Source organism: Lithobates pipiens, unplaced genomic scaffold (assembly GCF_037356315.1).
Source record: "Lithobates pipiens isolate NorthernLeopardFrog02 unplaced genomic scaffold, aLitPip1_a1.2 Scaffold_157, whole genome shotgun sequence".
Lineage (NCBI taxonomy): Eukaryota > Metazoa > Chordata > Amphibia > Anura > Ranidae > Lithobates > Lithobates pipiens.
This window is the reverse complement of record NW_027507746.1, coordinates 2,363,149-2,387,908: the sequence shown is the minus strand read 5'-3', so window position 1 is coordinate 2,387,908 and position 24,760 is coordinate 2,363,149. Positions and strand designations below refer to the sequence as shown.

The following is a 24,760-nucleotide window of genomic DNA, read 5'->3' as shown; positions in this document are numbered from 1 at the left end:
GGCATAGCAGGTGTTAACACAGGAATCCGGGGACCCTCCGCACTGACAGCTCCGGGGGTCATACTTTCCTGACAGGCCATGGATTGGTTGTCACCGGAAAACGCTGCTTCCACTGGGGTCTGTGGCACTGTTGCATCAGGTGAGAGTTTCAGGGGGGACTTCAGGGGGGTATTTCCTCGTCTCACCGCCTGGGTTCCTTCCTGGCTGGCCTTTAGAAGTTCTTTCTTTACCTCTGTCAAAAACCTTCTCTCTCCCTTTCCACGTTCGCAGAGACTGCCCAGCAGCCGCCAGAGGTCCCTGCATTCATGCTTCAGGCCATCTATGGTCTCCCTATATTCACCACGCTTGCTGCTGGCTGAGCGGTCCCTGCGATTTCGTAGGTCGGCCAGTCGCCCCGAGCGCTGTACATAAGCTGCCGCGGCCTTCTGTATTAGGGTTTTTACCCTCTCTCTCCTCTTCTGGAGCTTGCTTGGGCCCTCTCCCGGCTGGGCCCAGGTCCAGTCCATTAGCTCAGACTGTGTGACCAGGAACAACTTTTCCTCCCTGGAGAGGTCCCTCACCCCAGGGGGGGTTGTCTGAGACCCAGGCCGGGAAAGAGGCCCCGGGCCTGGGCTGGCCGATGCCATGAGGCCGGATGTCCAGGACAGCCGTGGTTCTCCACAGAGCTCCTCCACGCACGTCTGCTCACTTGGAAAGCCTCTCCAGGTGTGTACTGCGTTCAGAGCACGCAGACAGCACGCACAAGCTCCTACCGCTGACTGAAAGCTCTATTTAAAAACGAACAAGATAGTTTACTATATAGGTGGATATAGTGGTGTGTACTGGGTTCAGAGCACGCAGACAGCACGCACAAGCTCCTACCGCTGACTGCAAGCTCTATTTAAAACGAGCAAGATAGTTTGCTATATAGGTGGATATAGCGGTATGTACTGGGTTCAGAGCACGCAGACAGCACGCACAAGCTCCTACCGCTGACTGCAAGCTATTTAAAACAAGCAAGATAGTTTGCTATATAGGTGGATATAGCGGTGTATACTGGGTTCAGAGCACGCAGACAGCACGCACAAGCCCCTAACACTGACTGCAAGCTCTATTATAAAAGATAGATATATCGCTAGCTATATAGGTGAATATAGCGGTGTATACTGCGGTCAGGGCACGCAGACAACAACCACTACAGAAGAGCAAGAATGAAAAATCGGCCGATAACGATCAGTGTATACTGTGTTGAAGGTACACAGAACACCCACCAACTCCTACAGACGCCAACACACTACACAAGGCCGCCGCGTTGGCAGCCTTATATAGTGTGGGGCGTGTACTACACAGCCTGAGCTATGATTGGCCACAGGCATGCTGCCTGTGGCCAATCATGGCTCTCCTCGATGCCGGCGCTGTGATTGGCCAAGCATGCGGGGTCACAGTGCATGCTTGGCCAATCATGAGCCAGCAATGCACTGCGCCATTGCAGTGCATTGTGGCCGTGAGCGCAACAGGAATTTGGCGTGAACGGCCCATAACGTTCGGAATTCGCGGAACGGGCAAACAGCTCATCCCTAATGGCAACAATAAATAGATCTAAATGAATTGATTCCAGTTTGAATAACAACCAATTTTATTAAAGTATCAAAAATAGAAAAAAACGTGTGCAGTTCATAAAAGTAATGGTTCTCAATCTAATATAATTAATTGTGTACCCACAGACGATAAGACAAACAGGACATACATAAAACACAAAACACTACTCAGGTCCGGACAAATTGCTTTAGTCCATTGCAACCCACGTATTAGATTACCTAATGAATATTACAGGGACAAAATTCCCTATTTCTTTCAATAACTAAACGGTTAATCAATGAACTAAATCAATATTGAGTGGGGGAAGGGAGAGAGGGGATGAGGTAGATAGCTGAAAAATTATGTGTTCAATTCAGACAAATCCTATCTGTAGTTAGTGCTAATAATATTGCTATGATAGTCACATGTCTCCATCCCTTGGTGCTGGAAAGGTTAAACAATGTACAATAGTGTAACGATAGAAAAAGCCAATGCACAGTAGGAAATCCCGTCCAATCCGTGGCATTTAATTGTAACAGCCTTCTATTTAATCACTTCACCACAATTCCAATGCACATTCCAAAGCGGCTGGCAGACTTATAATGTTTCAACAACTGCCAACAAGTTATCTCTTTTGTTTATTTAGGCAGACAAAGTAGCAAGGCAGAATGACATTACTAGTCTCTGATGTGAATAAACAGATAAGATTATCAGCTGCTATTTCAAAAGGAAACTCAAGTCAGATGCTGGTCAGCGAGTGTTAAAGCGGGAGTCCGCCGGGAGTCCGCATTTTTTTTTTTTTTAAAGCCAGCAGCTACAAATACTGCAGCTGCTGACTTTTAAAATAGTGACACTTACCCGCCCAGCACGCCCGCGATGTTGGCACCCGAAGCCGATCTCTCGATCGTCTCACGGGTGCTGCCGCCGCCATCTTGGGTATGGGAATCAGGAAGTGGAGCCTTTCAGCTTCATTTTCCGGTTCCCTACTGCGCTTGCGCGAGTCGCGCTGCACAAAAAGGATAGTCCCCGCTGTCTCTGGGATCCGTGTGTTTCCCAGCAGGCAGCGGGGGACTTTCGGAAAGGGGCGTAGATTCTGGGGAAAGGGGCATACCTTCTGCAGAATCTACGCCGGAAGTGGGTGCAGATACCTGTACTGTACAGGTACCTGCACCCCCCTCCACCCTGAAAGGTGCCAATTGTGGCACCAGAGGGGGGGTTCCAATGAGCGGAAGGCCTCCGCTTTAAGATGTATATCAGCACCACAGTCACCCAAGAATCATGGTGTCGGCATCCACTGCAGTATCCATCTGTAAATCACCTGGCTGCCTTTCAGCTGGTATCCCGTATGTTGGAAAGTAAAGTAGATCGCCTCCAGTCATATATCTGCCAAAGATAGTAGGACAAACCCCCAAAAATTCTTCAAATATATTAATAGTAAAAAGGTCAAGTCTGAGCATGTAGCCCCTTTACAAAATAATCTGGAGTGGGTGACTGGGGACAAAGAGAAGGCTAACTTATTAAATACTTTCTTCAGCTCTGTGTATACAAAGGAGCATGGGGGAGCTCATGTCCATAATGGGGGTGGTAGCGACACAGCCCCAAATCCACAATGGCTCAAAAGTGATATGGTACAGAAATATTTGGACAGAATAAAGGTGGATAAAGCACCTGGACCTGATGACATCCACCCACGGATACTAAAAGAATTGAGCTCTGTAATTTCAAAGCCATTGTATCTAATTTTTAGGGACTCATTAATGACAGGAATAGTACCACTGGATTGGTGCAAGGCCAATGTGGTGCCTATATTTAAAAAGGGAACAAAGTCTTTACCAAGTAACTATAGACCTGTTAGCTTAACTTCTATAGTTGGGAAGATACTGGAGAGATTAATAAAAGACCACATAGACGAGTTCTTGCAGGAAAAAAATATTTTAAGCAACAGACAGCATGGATTCATGAAAGACAGAAGTTGTCAGACAAACCTGATTTCTTTTTACGAAGAGGTAAGTAAAACCTTGGACAGAGCAGTGGCGGTGGACGGGGTATAGTTGGACAGAGGGTTGGCGGTGGACGTGGTATACTCGGACAGAAGGGGTGGTGGTGGACGTGGTATACTTGGGTTTTGCAAAAGCGTTGGATACAGTTCCGCACACACGGCTCATGTGTAAGGTAAAGTCTACAGGTTTGGAAATATCAGCTTGTAAATGGATAGAAAACTGGCTAAAAGACAGAATTCAGAGAGTCATGGTTAATGATTCTTACTCTGAATGGTCTAAGGTTATCAGTGGTGTACCCCAAGGGTCAGTGTTGGGACCCTTACTTTTTAATATCTTTATAAGTGATATTGGGTCTGGGATCAAAAGTAACATTTCCGTCTTTGCAGATGACACTGAGCTATGCAGTGGAATAACGTCCTTACAGGATGTCTCCAATTTACAAGCCGACCTCAATGCTCTGTCTAATTGGGCGACTATGTGGCAGATGAGGTTTAATGTTGAGAAATGTAAAGTTATGCACTTGGGGGCTAAGAATATGCATCATACATGCTAGGGGGAGTACAACTGGGGGAATCCATAGTGGAGAAGGATCTGGGGGTTTTGGTAAATCATAGGCTCAATAATAGCATGCAATGCCAAGCTGTGGTTTCCAAAGCAAGCAAAGTCCTTTCCTGTATTAAGAGAGGTATGGACTCCAGAGAGAGAGATATCATTTTGCCCCTGTTCAATTCATTAGTAAGACCTCATCTGGAATATGCTGATCAGTTTTGGGCACCAGTTCTCAAAAAGGATATCAGGGAACTGGAGAAAGTGCAGAGAAGGACAACCAAACTGATGAGGCATGGAGCAACTCAGCTATGAGGAAAGACTAGAGGAACTGAATTTATTCACTCTTGAGAAGAGGAGATTAAGGGGGATATGATCAACATGTACAAATATATAAGGGGTCCATATAGGGAACTTGGTGTTGAGTTATTCACTTTACATTCAACAAAGAGAACAAGGGGGCACTCTGTCACATATCAGATAAGACCAGAACTGTGTGGACTGCAACAGAGGAAACCCAAACATGTATAAGTGAAATATGATTTATTAAAGAAAGTGAATAATATAAATACAACCACACAGTGCAATAAACCAACCAACAAAGACCCCCAAACAACAACAAACAGATATGTACAATAAATGGGAAATGCAAGGACCGTAAACGGTAGGCAGGCCAGGGTCATACACAGAGGATCAGCAAATAAACAAGGGCAGTCCAGAATCAGAGTCACAAGCCAGGCCAAGGTCATACACGGGGAGATCAGCAAATGGGGTAAGGAACACAGGACAGGGAGAGGATGGACGGATCAGACTGCAGGACAGGGATAATGGTAACAGGTGGGACAGGGTAGGGACCAGGACAGGGAAACAGGATCAGAACCACGGGTCACAGGTTCAGGGCACAGGAATAGGTTCAGAATCAGGATCACCAGCAGCAGGTCAGGGCACAAGGAACAATACCAAGGCGAGGTGTGTGTGCACCTGCCGGGTATTTATAATGGCTGCTGTCAGTCATGTGACGCCTGACTGTAGAAGGCAATACCTGCTCCACACTGCCAGGATCCCTCCGCTGGTGGACACCAGTACTGCGGACCAAAGATTACATAATTCCAGCAGGAGACAGCTGCTGCTGGATCACAGTACTGCATGCCAAATGATTGATATTACCAGTGGAGGGAACCTTTCCTGACAGTACCCCCCCTCAAAGGAGCGACCTCCGGACGCTCCAACTAGCAGTTGCTGGGGAAAGTCCATTGCGTCAAGCTGGGCTATGAGCAAAGTCACATCAGGTTGGGTAACGGGCACTTCAAGCAGGGCAGCAGACAGAAGCACATCAGACCGGGAAGCTGGCACAACGGGCTGGAAGGCGGGCAGCGGCACGTCAGCCTGGAAGGCGGGCTGCGGCACGTCAGGCTGGAAGGCGGGCAGCAGCACGTCAGGCTGGAAGGCAGGCACTGGGACGTCAGGCTGGAAGGCAGGCACTGGGACGTCAGGCTGGAAGGCAGGCACTGGGACGTCAGGCTGGAAGGCAGGCACTGGGACGTCAGGCACATCAGGCTGGACAGCAGGCACATCAGACTGGAAGGCATCGGACTGCAAGGCCGGGACATCAGACTGGAAGGCGTCGGACTGCAAGGCCGGGACATCAGACTGGAAGGCGTCGGACTGCAAGGCCGGGACATCAGACTGGAAGGCGTTGGACTGCAAGGCCGGGACATCAGACTGGAAGGAATCGGGCTGCAAGGCTGGGGCATCAGACTGGAAGGCATCAGACTGGAAGGCTGGGGCATCAGACTGGAAGGCATCAGACTGGAAGGAATCAGACTGGAAGGCCGGGACATCAGACTGGAAGGCATCAGACTGGAAGGCCAGGGCATCAGACTGGAAGGCCGGGGCATCAGACTGGAAAGCATCAGACTGAAAGGCCGGGGCATCAGACTGGAAGGCCGGGGCATCAGACTGGAAAGCATCAGACTGAAAGGCCGGGACATCAGACTGCAAGACGTCAGACTGAAAAGCCGGGACATCAGACTGTAAGACGTCAGACTGGAAGGCCGGGACATCAGGCTGCAGGACGTCAGACTGGAAGGCCGGGACATCAGACTGCAAGACATCAGACTGGAAGGCCGGGACATCAGACTGCAAGACATCAGACTGGAAGGCCGGGACATCAGACTGCAAGACATCAGACTGGAAGGCCGGGACATCAGGCTGCAAGACGTCAGGCTGGAAGGCCGGGACATCAGGCTGCAAGGCGTCAGGCTGGAAGGCCGGGACATCAGGCTGGAAGGCATCAGACTGGAAGGTCGGGACATCAGACTGGAAGGCATCAGACTGGAAGGCTGGGGCATCAGACTGGAAGGCCGGGGCATCAGACTGGAAGGCCAGGGCATCAGACTGGAAAGCATCAGACTGAAAGGCCGGGACATCAGACTGCAAGACATCAGACTGGAAGGCCGGGACATCAGACTGCAGGACGTCAGACTGGAAGGCCGGGACATCAGGCTGCAAGATGTCAGGCTGGAAGGCCGGGACATCAGGCTGCAAGACGTCAGGCTGGAAGGCCGGGACATCAGGCTGCAAGGCGTCTGGCTGGAAGCAGAGATGGTTTGTTGTGGGCTGGCTGTGGCTGATTGCAAAATACCAGACCATGCTAAAAGTTGTGGTTGTACAAACTGCGGGTTACATACTGCCTGTCTAACAAGGGATTGTACGGAATCAACACATTCTATTATCATCTGTTGGGAACAGGCTGTGTAATGCTCAAAAAAGTAAGGGGAATCATCTTCCAGAAGCCGTACCAGTGATGTGACTTGATTAATACTGAAAGGGGGAGAAAAATCATCCTGGCCCCCTGGGATGCAGGGCAGGGCCAGCTCTGTGCAGATTTGAATTAACGGCTGAACATCCCCAAACAACATACAGCCCTGATCAACCCAGGAGTGAGCTAAACGAATGGTTTCCAACAGCTGATCACTGGTCCATTCTTTCAGTGTCTGGCGGAGATAGTCACCACTCTCAGACGCCAACAAAGCATAATAACGAATCACTTCTAAATTCATTTCAGTAAGTAACCTGAACCAAGATGGTTCCTCTGTGTAGCCACTTCTGGTCAGGGATGGCCTTGGTATTCTGTCATGTATCAGATAAGACCAGAACTGTGTGGACTGCAACAGAGGAAACCCAAACGTGTATAAGTGAAATATGATTTATTAAAGAAAGTGAATAATATAAATACAACCACACAGTGCAATAAACCAACCAACAAAGACCCCCAAACAACAACAAACAGATATGTACAATAAATGGGAAATGCAAGGACCGTAAACGGTAGGCAGGCCAGGGTCATACACAGAGGATCAGCAAATAAACAAGGGCAGTCCAGAATCAGAGTCACAAGCCAGGCCAAGGTCATACATGGGGAGATCAGCAAATGGGGTAAGGAACACAGGACAGGGAGAGGATGGACGGATCAGACTGCAGGACAGGGATAATGGTAACAGGTGGGACAGGGTAGGGACCAGGACAGGGAAACAGGATCAGAACCACGGGTCACAGGTTCAGGGCACAGGAATAGGTTCAGAATCAGGATCACCAGCAGCAGGTCAGGGCACAAGGAACAATACCAAGGCGAGGTGTGTGTGCACCTGCCGGGTATTTATAATGGCTGCTGCCAGTCATGTGACGCCTGACTGTAGAAGGCAATACCTGCTTCACACTGCCAGGATCCCTCCGCTGATGGACACCAGTACTGCGGACCAAAGATTACATAATTCCAGCAGGAGACACCTGCTGCTGGATCACAGTACTGCATGCCAAATGATTGATATTACCAGCGGAGGGAACCTTTCCTGACACACTCTTTACGTCTAGAGGAAAAGAGATTTCATCTCCAAATACGGAAAGGGTTCTTCACAGTAAGAGCTGTGAAAATGTGGAATAGACTCCCTGCAGAGGTGGTTTTGGCCAGCTCAGTGGATTGCTTTAAGAAGGGCCTGGATTATTTCCTAAGTGTACATAATATAACGGGGTACTAACATTTATAGATAAAGTTGATCCAGGGAAAATCCGATTGCCTCCCGGGGGATCAGGAAGGAATTTTTTCCCCTGCTTTAGCAAATTGGATCATGCCCTGCTGGGGTTTTTTGCCTTACTCTGGATCAACTGTGGGTATAGAATTGGGTATATGGGATTGTATGATATTATTATAATTATTTTTTTGTAGTTGAACTGGATGGACATGTGTCTTTTTTCAACCTGACCAACTATGTCTCTATGCTGATAGTATCACACTGACACTGCATCAGTTGTTATCTCATTCAGTGTCAGTGTGATACTATCAGCATATTTTGGCAGATATATGACTGGAGGTGATCTACTTTACTTTCCAACATTGACTAAAATTGAGTTTATTGAATTTTTCTTATAACAAAAAGTTGGAATGTATATTTTTTTCAATTTTCTTTGTCTTTTTTTCATTTATATTGCAAAAAATGTAATTCCCAGAGCTGATAAAACACCACCAAAATAAATCTCTATTTGTAGGAAAAAAGGACACAAATGTTGTTTGTGTACAGCATTGCATGACCGCACAATTACCAGATAAAGCAGCACAGTGCCAAATTGTAAAAAGTGATCTGGTCATTAAGGGGGTAAAACCTTCCAGGGCTGAAGTGGTTAAGGTAAAAAACCTTCATCCTTTCCATTCTCTGTAATAATTCCTGTAACATCCTAGTATATGATCTATATCTATGGAGATGATATCTGATTGGTGGAGACACTAAAGAATGGGGGATGGAAGAATAAAGTGCTTTAATGTGAAGTGTCCCCCATGTGAATGTAGAATCCCATTGTAAATGTGGAATATCCACCAATATAGTACTTGTATCTCTAATATATCCCAGAAGTCTCAGCACTAAAGGCTGGAAATGTATATCCACCCCTCCCCCTCTACATTCTCTATAAGGGATCCTATTCCTGCCACAATCCGGTGACCTTCAATGGAAACTTCTGATTGGTGGACTTTAGGAAGGTGATGGAATATTGGGGTCACTGGGGTATACACCATCAGAAATTCTGCTGTTTTATTTCATAAACCCCCCAGATCCTTTCCTTTATCTATCAATTTCAGAAGCCCCTTTGAGACACTGTGTGAGGTCCTGCTTAATAACCGGGTACATAAGGGGGTGACTGAGCTGTCACAGCGCCCCCTCTTTATACTGTGTAGACATAAGTACTACAACAGCTTCACCTTTATCAGCTTCCCTAATAACAAGATCTTTCCTCTGTATAACATTCTGTATATCCTGATATTCCGCTCTACTGATGTTATGTTACTTTTCACTAAATGGGAATAATTCCTCATATTCATCTTATAATATAATATCATGTGTCTGGATTTGTCTCTGCAGGTTGTATGAATGTGGTGTGACTTTGGCCGGTTACACTGGGAGTTTCCATCATAGTCCTTCAGGTCACTCTCTATTATTGGCTTTCATCCCCTCCCCCTCCACTGACTATCAGAGATCAGACTTTGGCTGGGGTCACACTGGAGGTCACAGCGGGTCACAGCAGGGGGTCCGGTGCGTCTCCATTCACCATTTCAGGTCCGATTTCTGTCTGAATTTTGGGCAGAATTCGGAGCTGAAACAGACCAGAAGACGCACAGGACTCCGTATTCTCTTCATTCAGTGACCAATCATAGACAGATGGTCCTCAATTAGAATCTGGAAGGACAGAGCGAGTCTCTAGACCAGAAGCGACCCCTAGATGCCAATAAAATCCCCCATCCTTGTAGATATAAAATTGTCACCTCACTGAGCCTCAAAGAGAAGTCCTAGTCATTTCATCTACAAGCCCAGCAGGGGACGAGGCCGATACAGGGAGAAGACCCCGAACTGTCTGCCAGACATTGATTTATATCAGAGATCAGAGGAATCTATTTTATCTCTCATAGAAAATAAAATATTAGTTGCAGAGAGATGGAAATAATTGCCCCTGATTGTAGACATGTTGGGGTACATGTACATATAACATTGTATGTGTAGTGAGGATAGAATCCAGGAGAACCCCCAGAATGGTTCTATGGGGTCTGATCACACCAGACAAGCACTGAATGTGTCTGTCCTTTTGTCTTTGTTGTATTTTCTCTCATTCTTTATCTTTCTACATATTTTATATACTAAATAACAAACTAGTGTAGCTCTGCTCTATATTACACAGACAGACAACCTACCTGCAGACAGAGGTAAGTGTTACCACAACCCCAGTGTTACTATACGGCTGTGTAACTATGTAACAAACCACCTAACCACCTGATCCTGATACTTCCAAATAATAATTACACAACAAAAATGATAATACAAAGCAAATACTACATAGAATATATGTCTGCTACTACCACAACCTCAGTGCTGGAACAATGTGCTGCACAATAATGAATTGCTATTAATACACTTTATACAGAAAACTAACAACTTTATCCCGGTAATTGTAGAAATGGAGTCGGTGAGGATTTCCTCTCAGTAGTGCCACATCCAAAAACTTGTTAAAAGCAAAATAAATACCCCTAAGGGGGGCTTTTATCGCACTTGTATATATAAAGTGGTGCTCCGGAGAAATGTGACTTTGTAGATAAATCTCCCCCTATAATCCTCATGATTCATGTATTCTAGTAAAGGTTACGCTGTAATCCAAGGGCCGCTTTCTATTTTTGCAGCATTGATTTCTTACTTCTGGAAGTCCCAGCAGGCCACCGCCATCTCATGTGTGGGCATCTGAAGCCAGACTGTATCTCTTCCTGTATTCCATGGTTACCCAGCATGCACCTCCAGATCTCGCACATGCTCAGAGCAGCACGAGCCGTGTAATAGGTTGTAGGTCAGGTTTCCATAGCAACAGCAGTGTTAGAGGAAGTTCCCACCCCTTAGCTATGGAAACCTCCCCTCCCCCTCCAGGAAGCAGGAAGTTTATCTACATTTACAAAGATTATAAATCTAGAAATACAAAAATCTCCTGCAAAAGGAAATTACTTCATAAAAGATGATAATTGTAAATGATATCCCTTGTTTATGTGCAGATGTGTGTGTGTATATATAACATCTACACAGAAAGAGGGATATCATTTACATTTAGCATTGTTTAAAAAAGTTATTACCTTTTCCAGATGCTGCCCCATGATACTGCCACCACCAAAATTGCCCCATCCTATTGCCCCATAAAAATTGCCCCATCATATTACCCCCATCAAAAATGCCCCATCGTATTCCCCCCACCAAAAATGCCCCTATCAAAATTGCCCCATCATATTGCCCCTATCAAAATTGCCCCTTTATACTGGCGCCATCAAAATTTCCTCATCAAAACTGCCCCATCAATATTGTCCCATTATACTGCCCCCATCCAAATTGCCTCACATTACCCCATGAAAACTGCCCCATCCTATTGCCCCTTTAAAATTGCCCCATAATGCTGCCACCATCAAAATTGTCCCATCAAAATTCCCCCATTATTATGCCACCATCAAAATTGCCCCATCATACTGTCACCATCAAAATTGCCCCATCATATTGCCTTTATAAAATTGCCCCAACATATTGCCCCATCAAAATTACCCCCATCAAAACTGCCCCATCATATTGCCCCATCAAAATTACCCCCATCAAAACTGCCCCATCATACTGCCACCATCAAAATTACCCCATAATATTGCCCCATCATACAGCCACAATCAAAACTGCCCCATCGTATTGCCCCATCATACTGGCACCACCAAAATTGCCACAATCAAAATTGCCCCATCAAAACTTCCTCATCCTATTGCCCCATCAAAATTTCCCCATTATACTGCCCCATCAAAATTTCCCCATCATACTGCCACCATCCATCAAAACTGCACCATCCTGTTGTCCCAATCTTAATTGCCCCATAATACTGCCACCATCAAAATTGTCCCATCAAAAATGCCCCATCAAAACTGCCCTATCAAATTTCCCCATGAAATTGCCCCATCAAAATTGCCCCATTATACCACCACCATCAAATTGTCCCCATCAAAATTGCCCCATCAAAACTACCTCATCATATTGCCCCATCAAAACTGCCCCATCATACTGTCACTATCAAAATTGCCCCATCCTAATGCCCCCATCAAAACTGTCCCATCATACTGCCACCATCAAAATTGACACATCCTATTGCCCAGTCAAAACTGTCCCCACCAAAATTGCCCCATCACAATTGCCCCATCACAATTGCCCCATCACAATTGCCCCATTATACTACCCCCATCAAAACTGTCCCATCAAATTGCCCCCATAAAAATTGTGCCACCCTATTGTCCCCATCAAAATTGCCCCATTATACTGCCACCACCAAAATTGCCTCATCAAAACTGCCTCACCCTATTGCTCCATAAAATTGCCCCTATCAAAATTGTCCCATCATATTGCCCCATCAAAACTGCCCCCTCCTATTGCCACCATCAAAACTACCCCATTATACTGCCACCATCTAAATTGCCCCATTGTACTGCTCCCATCAAAACTGCCCCATCCTATTGCCCCCATCAAAATTGCCCCATTATACTGCCAAATCAAATTCCCCCCATCAAAATTGCCCCATCACATTTCCCCATGAAATTGACTCAATAAAAATTGCCCCGCAATTGTTTGATTCTGCAGACGGAGGAAAATCCTATTTTCTATCCGTCTGCAGAGCGGATCGGATGAACACGGACAGACGGTCCGTCCTCATCCAATCCCCATAGAGGAGAGCGGAGAGCTGACAGGGCAGTCCCTGCACAGTGTGACCGCCCTGTCCACCGCCTGCTCAGCGGGGACAACGGAGCGATCCCTACTGAGCAAGCGGATCATCACGGGGCAGCTCATTACTGATCCGTCCCGTGTGAAAGGGGCCTAAGAGATACCAAAGTACCAGTGCTGTGATTGGCTGGTGATACCACAACCCCAGTGCTATGATTGGCTGGTGATACCATAACCCCAATGCTGTGATTGGCTGATGATACCACAACCCCAGTGCTGTGATTGGCTGGTGATACCACAACCCCAGTGCTGTGATTGGCTGGTGATACCACAACCCCAGTGCAGTGATTGGCTGGTGATACCACAACCCCAGTGCTGTGATTGGCTGGTGATACCACAACCCCAGTGCTGTGATTGTCTGGTGATACCACAACCCCAGGGCTGTGATTGGCTGGTGATACCACAACCCCAGTGCTGTGATCTGCTGGTGATACCACAACCCCAGTGCTGTGATTGGCTGGTAATACCATAACCCCAATGCTGTGATTGGCTGATGATACCACAACCCCAGTGCTGTGATTGGCTGGTGATACCACAACCCCAGTGCTGTGATTGGCTGGTGATACCACAACCCCAGTGCTGTGATTGGCTGGTGATACCACAACCCCAGTGCAGTGATTGGCTGGTGATACCACAACCCCAATGCTGTGATTGGCTGATGATACCACAACCCCAGTGCTGTGATTGGCTGGTGATACCACAACCCCAGTGCTGTGATTGGCTGGTGATACCACAACCCCAGTGCTGTGATTGGCTGGTGATACCACAACCCCAGTGCAGTGATTGGCTGGTGATACCACAACCCCAGTGCTGTGATTGGCTGGTGATACCACAACCCCAGTGCTGTGAATACATATTAAAAACTAATACATTACTAATGGAAATGATGAATGTAATAAAACAATAACTAGTTACAAGTAATTGATACCACAACTCCAGTGCTGTAAAATGAATGTATCTAGTTGGATATATAAGAGGAAAGTCCATATATCTGTGATCAATCTTCCTCAATGATGGCACCCCCTCCAGTGTGTCACTACAAAATGAAGTGTGTTCAGAGTCCTCCACCTCCGTGCTGATGAAATGCCCCCTCAGGTATTGGCCCCATATACAATATAGGTGTCATGTGCTTGTCCCCCCTCTGGGGGGCTCAATGGGCCCAGGGGACTTCCCACAAGATCAGCTTTCACAAGTTTGGGATCCCTTTAAGTGATCTGGTCCCTCCTGATTGGCTGGATATAGAACTCCAAATAAAATAAAAATACCACCAATAGTGAAGTACGTCCTTCAAAACAATTGTCTCTTTATTTACAATAAATGCACTGACAACCAATAATATGTCAACATATCCAGCAACCAATTGGGCAATAGATAATATCACTCACCAGCACCACTTCCTGTTTCAGGTCCAGGCAGAAAATGACATCACCTGGCTCCACCCGAGGGCCGACTGTCCAATGATTGGTTGATCTACTGACATATTATCATCACTTGTCAGTGTGTTTAGTGATCCTCATGGATTTTGCTGCACAGAGACGCATGTGAAGTAGAAATCCCATTATTTCCTATGTGGTCGGTTCCCATCGATGTGCCGCAGTTTAGTGTGAAAGGGAATCTATATGGAGCCATTCACACCTCCAATGTGTGCGTTACCACGTCACTACAATGTACCCACAACAGTGTAACTCCACACTAAGAGTTTTCAGGTGGGTGACAACTTACCTCCATTTCACAGGGGAGGTCCCACCAATATTCCATCCAAATGTCCCAACATTTCATTCTCTAAGACCCCGCCCACTGATTATTCATTGGATGTGTCTACTTCTGCCCCTCCCTGGAAGAACATTTCACCTCTTTCCTAATTCTCCCTCCAGTGTCTATAAATGTAAAGGGACATTATGGAGCTGTGATGATCTTTGCTCCGTTATCTCCACAAACCGAACTCTGACCGATCTGTCTATAACATTGGATGATGATGAGAAGATGTCGGAGTCAGAAGTGAGACGACGTTGTGAGGTCCTCCGGAATGCCGGCTTCTCTGTGGATAGACGGCAATATCTGTTATATTGGAGGTAACACACATACTAAGTCTTAGAATGTGAATAGTAAAATGTAGACAACATTGGATGGAGATGAGGTGAGATGATGGGGGTGAGATGATGGGGGTGAGATGATGGAGGTGAGATGATGGAGGTGAGATGATGGGGGTGAGATGATGGGGGTGAGATGATGGAGGTGAGATGATGGAGGTGAGATGACGGGGGTGAGATGACGAAGGTGAGATGACGGGGGTGAGATGACGGGGGTGAGATGACGGGGGTGAGATGACGGAGGTGAGATGACGGGGGTGAGATGACGGGGGTGAGATGACGGGGGTGAGATGACGGAGGTGAGATGACGGAGATGAGATGATGGGGATGAGATGATGGTGATGACATGATGGTGATGACATGATGTCGGAGTCAGAAGTGAGACGACGTTGTGAGGTCCTCCGGAATGCCGGCTTCTCTGTGGATAGACGGCAATATCTGTTATATTGGAGGTAACACACATACTAAGTCTTAGAATGTGAATAGTAAAATGTAGACAACATTGGATGGAGATGAGGTGAGATGATAGGGGTGAGATGATGGGGGTGAGATGATGGGGGTGAGATGATGGGGGTGAGATGATGGAGGTGAGATGATGGGGGTGAGATGACGGGGGTGAGGCCGCGTACACACGCGCGGACTGTTCGCCCAACTTTGTCCATCCAACAGTTTCGGCAAACAGTCCGCTCAAACTTAGCATGGACGGACATGGCCACACACAACGGACGAACAGTTTGCTGAAACCGTGCGCGATGACGTGAACGGCACGTACGACGGGACGAAAAATACGACGTCCTATACACTGCATTATAGCTTTCGGCGTGAAAATCCTTTCTGAGCATGCACACAACTTTGTTTGACGAACAAGCCTACACACGAGCGGACTGTTCGCTGAAACAAGGTTTCAGCGGACAGTTTTACGGAATTTCCGAAAAACCTTGTCCGTCCAACTGTCCGCTGAAACTGTCCGCTGAAAGCCCACACACGAGCGGACTGTCCGCCCAAACACTGTTCAGCGGACAAAGTTGGACGAACAGTCCGCCCGTGTGTACGCGGCCTGAGATTACGAAGGTGAGATGACGGGGGTGAGATGACGGGGGTGAGATGACGGGGGTGAGATGACGGGGGTGAGATGACGGAGGTGAGATGACGGAGATGAGATGACGGGGATGAGATGATGGTGATGAGATGATGGTGATGACATGATGTCGGAGTCAGAAGTGAGACGACGTTGTGAGGTCCTCCGGAATGCCGGCTTCTCTGTGGATAGACGGCAATATCTGTTATATTGGAGGTAACACACATACTAAGTCTTAGAATGTGAATAGTAAAATGTAGACAACATTGGATGGAGATGAGGTGAGATGATGGGGGTGAGATGATGGGGGTGAGATGATGGAGGTGAGATGATGGAGGTGAGATGATGGGGGTGAGATGATGGGGGTGAGATGATGGAGGTGAGATGATGGAGGTGAGATGACGGGGGTGAGATGACGAAGGTGAGATGACGGGGGTGAGATGACGGGGGTGAGATGACGGGGGTGAGATGACGGAGGTGAGATGACGGGGGTGAGATGACGGGGTGAGATGACGGGGGTGAGATGACGGAGGTGAGATGACGGAGATGAGATGATGGGGATGAGATGATGGTGATGAGATGATGGTGATGACATGATGTCGGAGTCAGAAGTGAGACGACGTTGTGAGGTCCTCCGGAATGCCGGCTTCTCTGTGGATAGACGGCAATATCTGTTATATTGGAGGTAACACACATACTAAGTCTTAGAATGTGAATAGTAAAATGTAGACAACATTGGATGGAGATGAGGTGAGATGATGGGGGTGAGATGATGGGGGTGAGATGATGGGGGTGAGATGATGGGGGTGAGATGATGGAGGTGAGATGACGGGGGTGAGATGACGAAGGTGAGATGGCGGGGGTGAGATGACGGGGGTGAGATGACGGGGGTGAGATGACGGGGGTGAGATGACGGGGGTGAGATGACGGAGGTGAGATGACGGAGATGAGATGATGGGGATGAGATGATGGTGATGACATGATGTCGGAGTCAGAAGTGAGACGACGTTGTGAGGTCCTCCGGAATGCCGGCTTCTCTGTGGATAGACGGCAATATCTGTTATATTGGAGGTAACACACATACTAAGTCTTAGAATGTGAATAGTAAAATGTAGACAACATTGGATGGAGATGAGGTGAGATGATGGGGGTGAGATGATGGGGGTGAGATGATGGAGGTGAGATGATGGAGGTGAGATGATGGGGGTGAGATGATGGGGGTGAGATGATGGAGGTGAGATGATGGAGGTGAGATGACGGGGGTGAGATGACGGAGGTGAGATGACGGGGGTGAGATGACGGGGGTGAGATGACGGGGGTGAGATGACGGGGGTGAGATGACGGAGGTGAGATGATGGGGATGAGATGATGGTGATGAGATGATGGTGATGAGATGATGGAGGTGAGATGATGGAGATGAGATGATGGAGGTGAGATGATGGAGATGAAATGATGGGGATGAGATGATGGGGATGAGATGATGGAGGTGAGATGATGGAGGTGAGATGATGGGGGTGAGATGATGGAGATGAGATGATGGGGAGATGAGATGATGGAGGTGGGACGTTGTTGGGAGGTCTTCTGACACCCGGGCTGCTCTGTAATGAAGATGGAAGGACGGGTGACAAACATTCTATACAATTTCTGTAGAGCCCATTGGAGGTCTCTGTAGTTATACAGATAATGAGAGAGATGATTGAGATTTCCTGTGCCAGTCACAGATTTCCCAGATGATGGAGAATTTATTGCTCATCCCAAGTTTTATCATTACAGATGGGGGATGGGGAGAATCAGATCCACCAATAATAATCTTAGTCAGGTCCTACAATCTTCCACAAGGTTTTACCTTTACAGAAAAATACCCCCATCCCCCGAGGTCCATCCAATGTGTCAGTATAACTGAGCCAATCAGATGTGTGTTCTCAGCCTGTACACATGACAGCCCAGCACACCCGGCACACAGTCTGCTATCCCAATGGTTGGATGGAGATGAGTGTGTGGCCCCTGCCATGGTGAGGGCCCCTCACTTTTCTATCATTTCTTACAGAGCTCAGTATGAGCCCCTCCCCCTTCCATCATCACAGCAACATTTCCTCCTCTAACACTCTCATTTTATTCTTCTATGAAGGTATGGAGGAGGAGGCTGGGATGTATCTATAAAGAGGTGAAGATAAGAAGATGGTGTGTGGGAGCCCCTCCCCCTCTCAGGTAATACACGGATCCGGATATGAAGAGAATGTCCGGAATGGATGATATCAGAGTAAAGTCACATCAACTCTCAGCTTTTATTTTCTCTTTCTGATCCTTAAATATAGAATTCCACTAATAGTAATCTTTCTCTTCTTTTCCTCTTCTAAATGGCGTCATTTCTGCTCAGTATTGCCCACTTCCTGTGTTGTTGTGTGACCGGTGCCCCCTTCACACCACTGATCTGATAGGGGCACCCGCGCATGCGCGCTCCCATCTATTGTACTACAAGCCTGCGGTGACACACTGGCTGCACCGCCCATCATATCACCGATACAGCTCCGCCTCCATTGTCATCTGATTGGAGCCCCGCCTCTGCCCCGCCTCCTCTCTATGAGTGACAACGGCCCCCACACTTTTACAGCTGAGATGAGCACTGATAAGCAGCACTGATGGGCACTGATATGTGGCACTGATGGGCACTAATAGGCAGCACTGGTGGGCACAGACGGGTCGCATGGATGGGCATCATTGATGGGCATTGATCGACAGCAGTGATGGGCATTCATGGGCAGCACTGATAGGTGGCGCTGATTGGCAGCACTGAATAGCATGGCTAATGGGCACTAATTGGTGGCACTTGTGGGCAGTTATGGGCACTGATAGCTGACATTGGTGGGCGATGTTTGGCACTCTCCTCTCCTCACTCTCTGTTAGTGACACGTTGCGGTGGTAATTGCTGCGCGCCAGAGAGCGGCCTTGTGGGACGCCGCCATATGACGTCACCCCAGAACGAGAGCTGCACCGCCTCGCCGCCATCTGATGGAGGGCAGGTGACAAGCGGTTAAATTGAGGATTGACGCTCACAGAAATGTAAGAAAAAATCAAAATAAAAAAAGGGGAACACCGATGTCACATTCAGAAAAAACTGCAGCTGACAATTTAAAAAAAGTGGACAGAAAAAAAACAAAAAAAACCCCAAACACACAGTAACCAAGAAAAAGGATATACAGCACGTCACTACACCTACACACTACACTCTACTCACTATACTAATAGTATACTAACACTCTACACACACTACACTATACTAATAGTATACTAACACTCTACACACACTACACTCTACTCACACACTATACTAATAGTATACTAACACTCTACACACACACACTACACTATACTAATACTATACTAACACTCTACACACACACTACACTATACTCACACACTATACTAACAGTATACTAATATTCTACACACACACACACACACACACACACACACACACACTACACTATACTCACACACTATACTAATAGTATACTAACACTCTACACACACTACACTATACTCACACACTATACTAATACTCTACACACACACTACACTATACTCACACACTATACTAATAGTATACTAACACTCTACACACACACTATACTCACACACTATACTAATACTCTACACACACACTACACTATACTCACACACTATACTAATAGTATACTAACACTCTACACACACACTATACTCACACACTATACTAATAGTATACTAACACTCTACACACACACTATACTCACACACTATACTAATAGTATACTAACACTCTACACACACACTACACTATACTAACAGTATACTAACACTCTACACACACACTACACAATACTCACACACTCTACTAATAGTATACTAACACTCTACACACACACTACACTATACTCACACAGTATATTAACAGTATACTAACAGTATACTAATATTCTACACACACACACTACACTATACTCACACTCTATACTAACACTCTACACACACACACTACACTATACACACACACACTATACTAATAGTATACTAACACTCTACACACACTACACTATACTCACACACTATACTAATAGTATACCAACACTCTACACACACACTACACTATACTGACAGTATACTAACACTCTACACACACACACTACACTATACTCACACAATATACTAACACTCTACACACACACACACACACACACTACTCTATACTCACACAGTATACTAACAGTATACTAATATTCTACTCACACACTATACTAACAGTATACTAATATTCTACACACACACTACACTATGCTCACACACTATACTAATAGTATACTAACACTCTACACACACACTACACTATACTCACACACTATACTAACAGTATACTAATATTCTACACACACACTACACTATGCTCACACACTATACTAATAGTATACTAACACTCTACACACACACTACACTCACACACTATACTAACAGTATACTAATATTCTACACACACACTACACTATGCTCACACACTATACTAATAGTATACTAACACTCTACACACACACACTACACTATACTCACACAGTATACTAACACTCTACACACACACACACACACACACACACACTACACTATACTCACACAGTATACTAACACTCTACACACACACACACACACACACACTACACTATACTCACACAGTATACTAACAGTATACTAATATTCTACACACACACACTACACTATACTCACACACTATACTAACAGTATACTAATATTCTACACACACACACACACTACACTATGCTCACACACTATACTAATAGTATACTAACACTCTACACACACACACTACACTAATAGTATACTAACACTCTACATTATACTGACACACTATACTAATAGTATACTAACACTCTACACACACACTACACTGACAGTATACTAACACTCTACACACACACTACACTATACTCACACAGTATACTAACACTCTACACACACACACACACACTATACTAACAGTATACTAATATTCTACACACACACACTACACTATACTCACACACTATACTAACAGTATACTAATATTCTACACACACACACTACACTATGCTCACACACTATACTAATAGTATACTAACACTCTACACACACACTACACTAATAGTATACTAACACTACATTATACTGACACACTATACTAATAGTATACTAACACTCTACACACACACTACACTGACAGTATACTAACACTCTACACACACACTACACTGTACTCACACAGTATACTAACACTCTACATACACACACACTATACTAACAGTATACTAATATTCTACACACACACACACACACACACACACACACACTACACTATACTAACAGTATACTCATATTCTACACACACACACACTATACTAACAGTATACTAATATTCCACACACACACACACACACTACACTATACTCACACACTACACTGGCACTACGCTATACTCACACACTATACTAACAGTATACTAATATTCTACACACACACACACGCACACACACTACACTAAGGCCGCGTACACACGGGCGGATTGTCTGCCCAACTAAGTTCTTCAGACAATCTGACAGACAGTCCATCCAACATTTGAATGAACGGACTTGACCACACACGATGAACAGACAGTCCGCTGAAAGCTTGCGCGATGACGTGTACAGCACGTACGACGGGACTCTACACACACACTACACTACACTGACAGTATACTAACACTCTACACACACACTACACTATACTCACACAGTATACTAACACTCTACACACACACACACACACACACACACACACTATACTAACAGTATACTAATATTCTACACACACACACACACACACACACACACTACACTATACTAACAGTATACTCATATTCCACACACACACACACACACACACACACACACACACTATACTAACAGTATACTAATATTCCACACACACACACTACACTATACTCACACACTACACTGGCACTACGCTATACTCACACACTATACTAACAGTATACTAATATTCTACACACACACACACACACTACACTAAGGCCGCGTACACACGGGCGGATGGATTGTCTGCCCAACTAAGTTCGTCAGACAATCCGACAGACAGTCCGTCCAACATTTGAATGAACGGACTTGACCACACACGATGAACAGACAGTCCGCTGAAAGCTTGCGCGATGACGTGTACAGCACGTACGACGGGACTAGAAAAACGACGTCCAATACACAGCAATGCAACCTTCGGCCGTGTAAATCCTTTCTGAGCATGCGCCATACTTAGTCCATCCAACTTGCCTACACACGAGCGGACTGTCCACTGAAACCAAGTTTGGACGGACAAAACCAAGTTTGGACGGACAAAATTACGGAAATTCCGAAAGACTTAGTCCGTCAGACTGTCCGCTGAAAAAGTCCGCTGAAGCCCACACACGAGCGGATTGTCCGCTGAAACACGGTTCAGCGGACTAAGTTGGGCAGACAATCCGCCCGTGTGTACGCGGCCTTACAGTATACTAATATTCTACACACAGACACACTACACTATACTCACACACTATACTAACAGTATACTAATATTCTACACACACACACACTACACTATACTCACACACTACACTGACACTACACTATACTCACACTCTACACTGGCACTACACTATACCCACACACTATACTAACAGTATACTAACACTCTACACACACACATACTACATTGTACTCACACACTATGCTAACACTCTACACTCACACTACACTATACTGACACAAAATACTCACACACTATACTAATAATACACTAACACTCTACACTGACACTACACTATACTAACACTCTACACACACACTACACTCTACTAACAGTATACGAATATTCCACACACACACACTACACTATACTCACACACTATACTAACAGTATACTAATATTCTACACACACACACACACACTACACTCACACACTCTACTAACAGTATACTAAGATTCTACACACACACTACACTATACTTACACAAAATACTCACACACTCTACTAATAATACACTAACACTCTACACTGACACTCTACACACATACACTACACTATACTCACACACTATACTAACAGTATACTGATATTCTACACACACTACACTATACTAACACTCTACACACACACACACACACTACACTCTACTAACAGTATACTAATATTCTACACACACACACTACACTATACTCACACACTATACTAACAGTATACTAATATTCTACACACACATACACACTACACTCTACTAACAGTATACTAATATTCTACACACACCCACTACACTATAATCACATACTATACTAACAGTATACTAACACTCTACACTCATACTACACTATACTGACACAAAATACTCACACACTCTACTAATAATACACTAACACTACACTACACTCACACATTATACTAACAGTATACTAACACTGTACAATCACACTACACTATACTGACACAAAATACTCACACACTATACTAGCAATACACTGACACTGTACACTGACACTACACTATACTCACATTCTACACTGACACTACACTACACTCACACTCTACACAGACACTACACTATACTCACACACCATACTAACAGTATACTAAAACTCTACACACACACACTACACTATACTCACACTCTACACTGACACTACACTATACTCACACACTATACTAACAGTATACTAACACTCTACACACACACTACACTATACTCAGGCCGCGTACACACGCGCGGACTGTTCGCCCAACTTTGTCCGTCCAACAGTTTCGGCAAACAGTCCGCTCAAACTTAGCATGGACGGACATGGCCACACACGACGGACGAACAGTTTGCTGAAACCGTGCGCGATGACGTGAACGGCACGTACGACGGGACGAAAAATATGACGTCCTATACACTGCATTATAGCTTTCGGCGTGAAAATCCTTTCTGAGCATGCGCGCAACTTTGTTTGACGAACAAGCCTACACACGAGCGGGCTGTTCGCTGAAACAAGGTTTCAGCGGACAGTTTTTCGGAAATTCCGAAAAACCTTGTCCGTCCAACTGTCCGCTGAAACTGTCCGCTGAAAGCCCACACACGAGCGGACTGTCCGCCCAAACACTGTTCAGCGGACAAAGTTGGGCGAACAGTCCGCCCGTGTGTATGCGGCCTTACACTCAGGCCCGGACTGGGACAAAAAATAGGCCTGGGCATTTTAGGCTGAGCAGCCCATTTTCTTTTTATACAGATCAGGGAAGCATGACATATTTGTTATTTAAGCCCCCTCGGGCCCCCTCCTGTCACAGTTCGCTGCCAATCAGAATCAGCCGAGTCATTTCATGGTCTGCCATTGCACATATACAAGAGGAGTATATATATATATATATATATATATATATATATATATATATATATATATACATATACATACATATATACACACACACACACACACACACATTATATGTATGTATGTGCAGCTGTGGGAAAGCTCAGGATAGTTCAGACTAGGATCCAAACACACCTGAGCTCCCCTCTGCCAAGGGGAATGCTGGCTTTAATGCCTCAGCATGAGACACCACGTGTAATACGCACAGCAATCGCAGCA

The 24,760-nt window shown here is 45.7% G+C and overlaps 1 protein-coding gene across 4 annotated transcripts in view; it reads left to right on the top strand.

Moving 5' to 3' along the window:
- The window catches only part of LOC143981460 (NACHT, LRR and PYD domains-containing protein 3-like), a 165,410-nt gene that overhangs the window by 136,804 nt on the left and 3,846 nt on the right, over positions 1-24,760 (top strand). Inside the window, exons 7-8 of one of the 4 annotated variants that reach the window (XM_077479341.1) lie at positions 18,222-18,301; positions 18,471-18,697. In XM_077479341.1, the coding sequence (XP_077335467.1) occupies positions 18,222-18,261 (40 nt within the window). In that variant the 3' untranslated portion in view covers positions 18,262-18,301; positions 18,471-18,697. Of the gene's footprint in view, positions 1-14,799; positions 15,079-18,221; positions 18,302-18,470; positions 18,698-24,760 lie in introns of those variants that run through there. The other 3 variants (XM_077479340.1, XM_077479338.1, XM_077479339.1) reach the window with 3 other exon arrangements.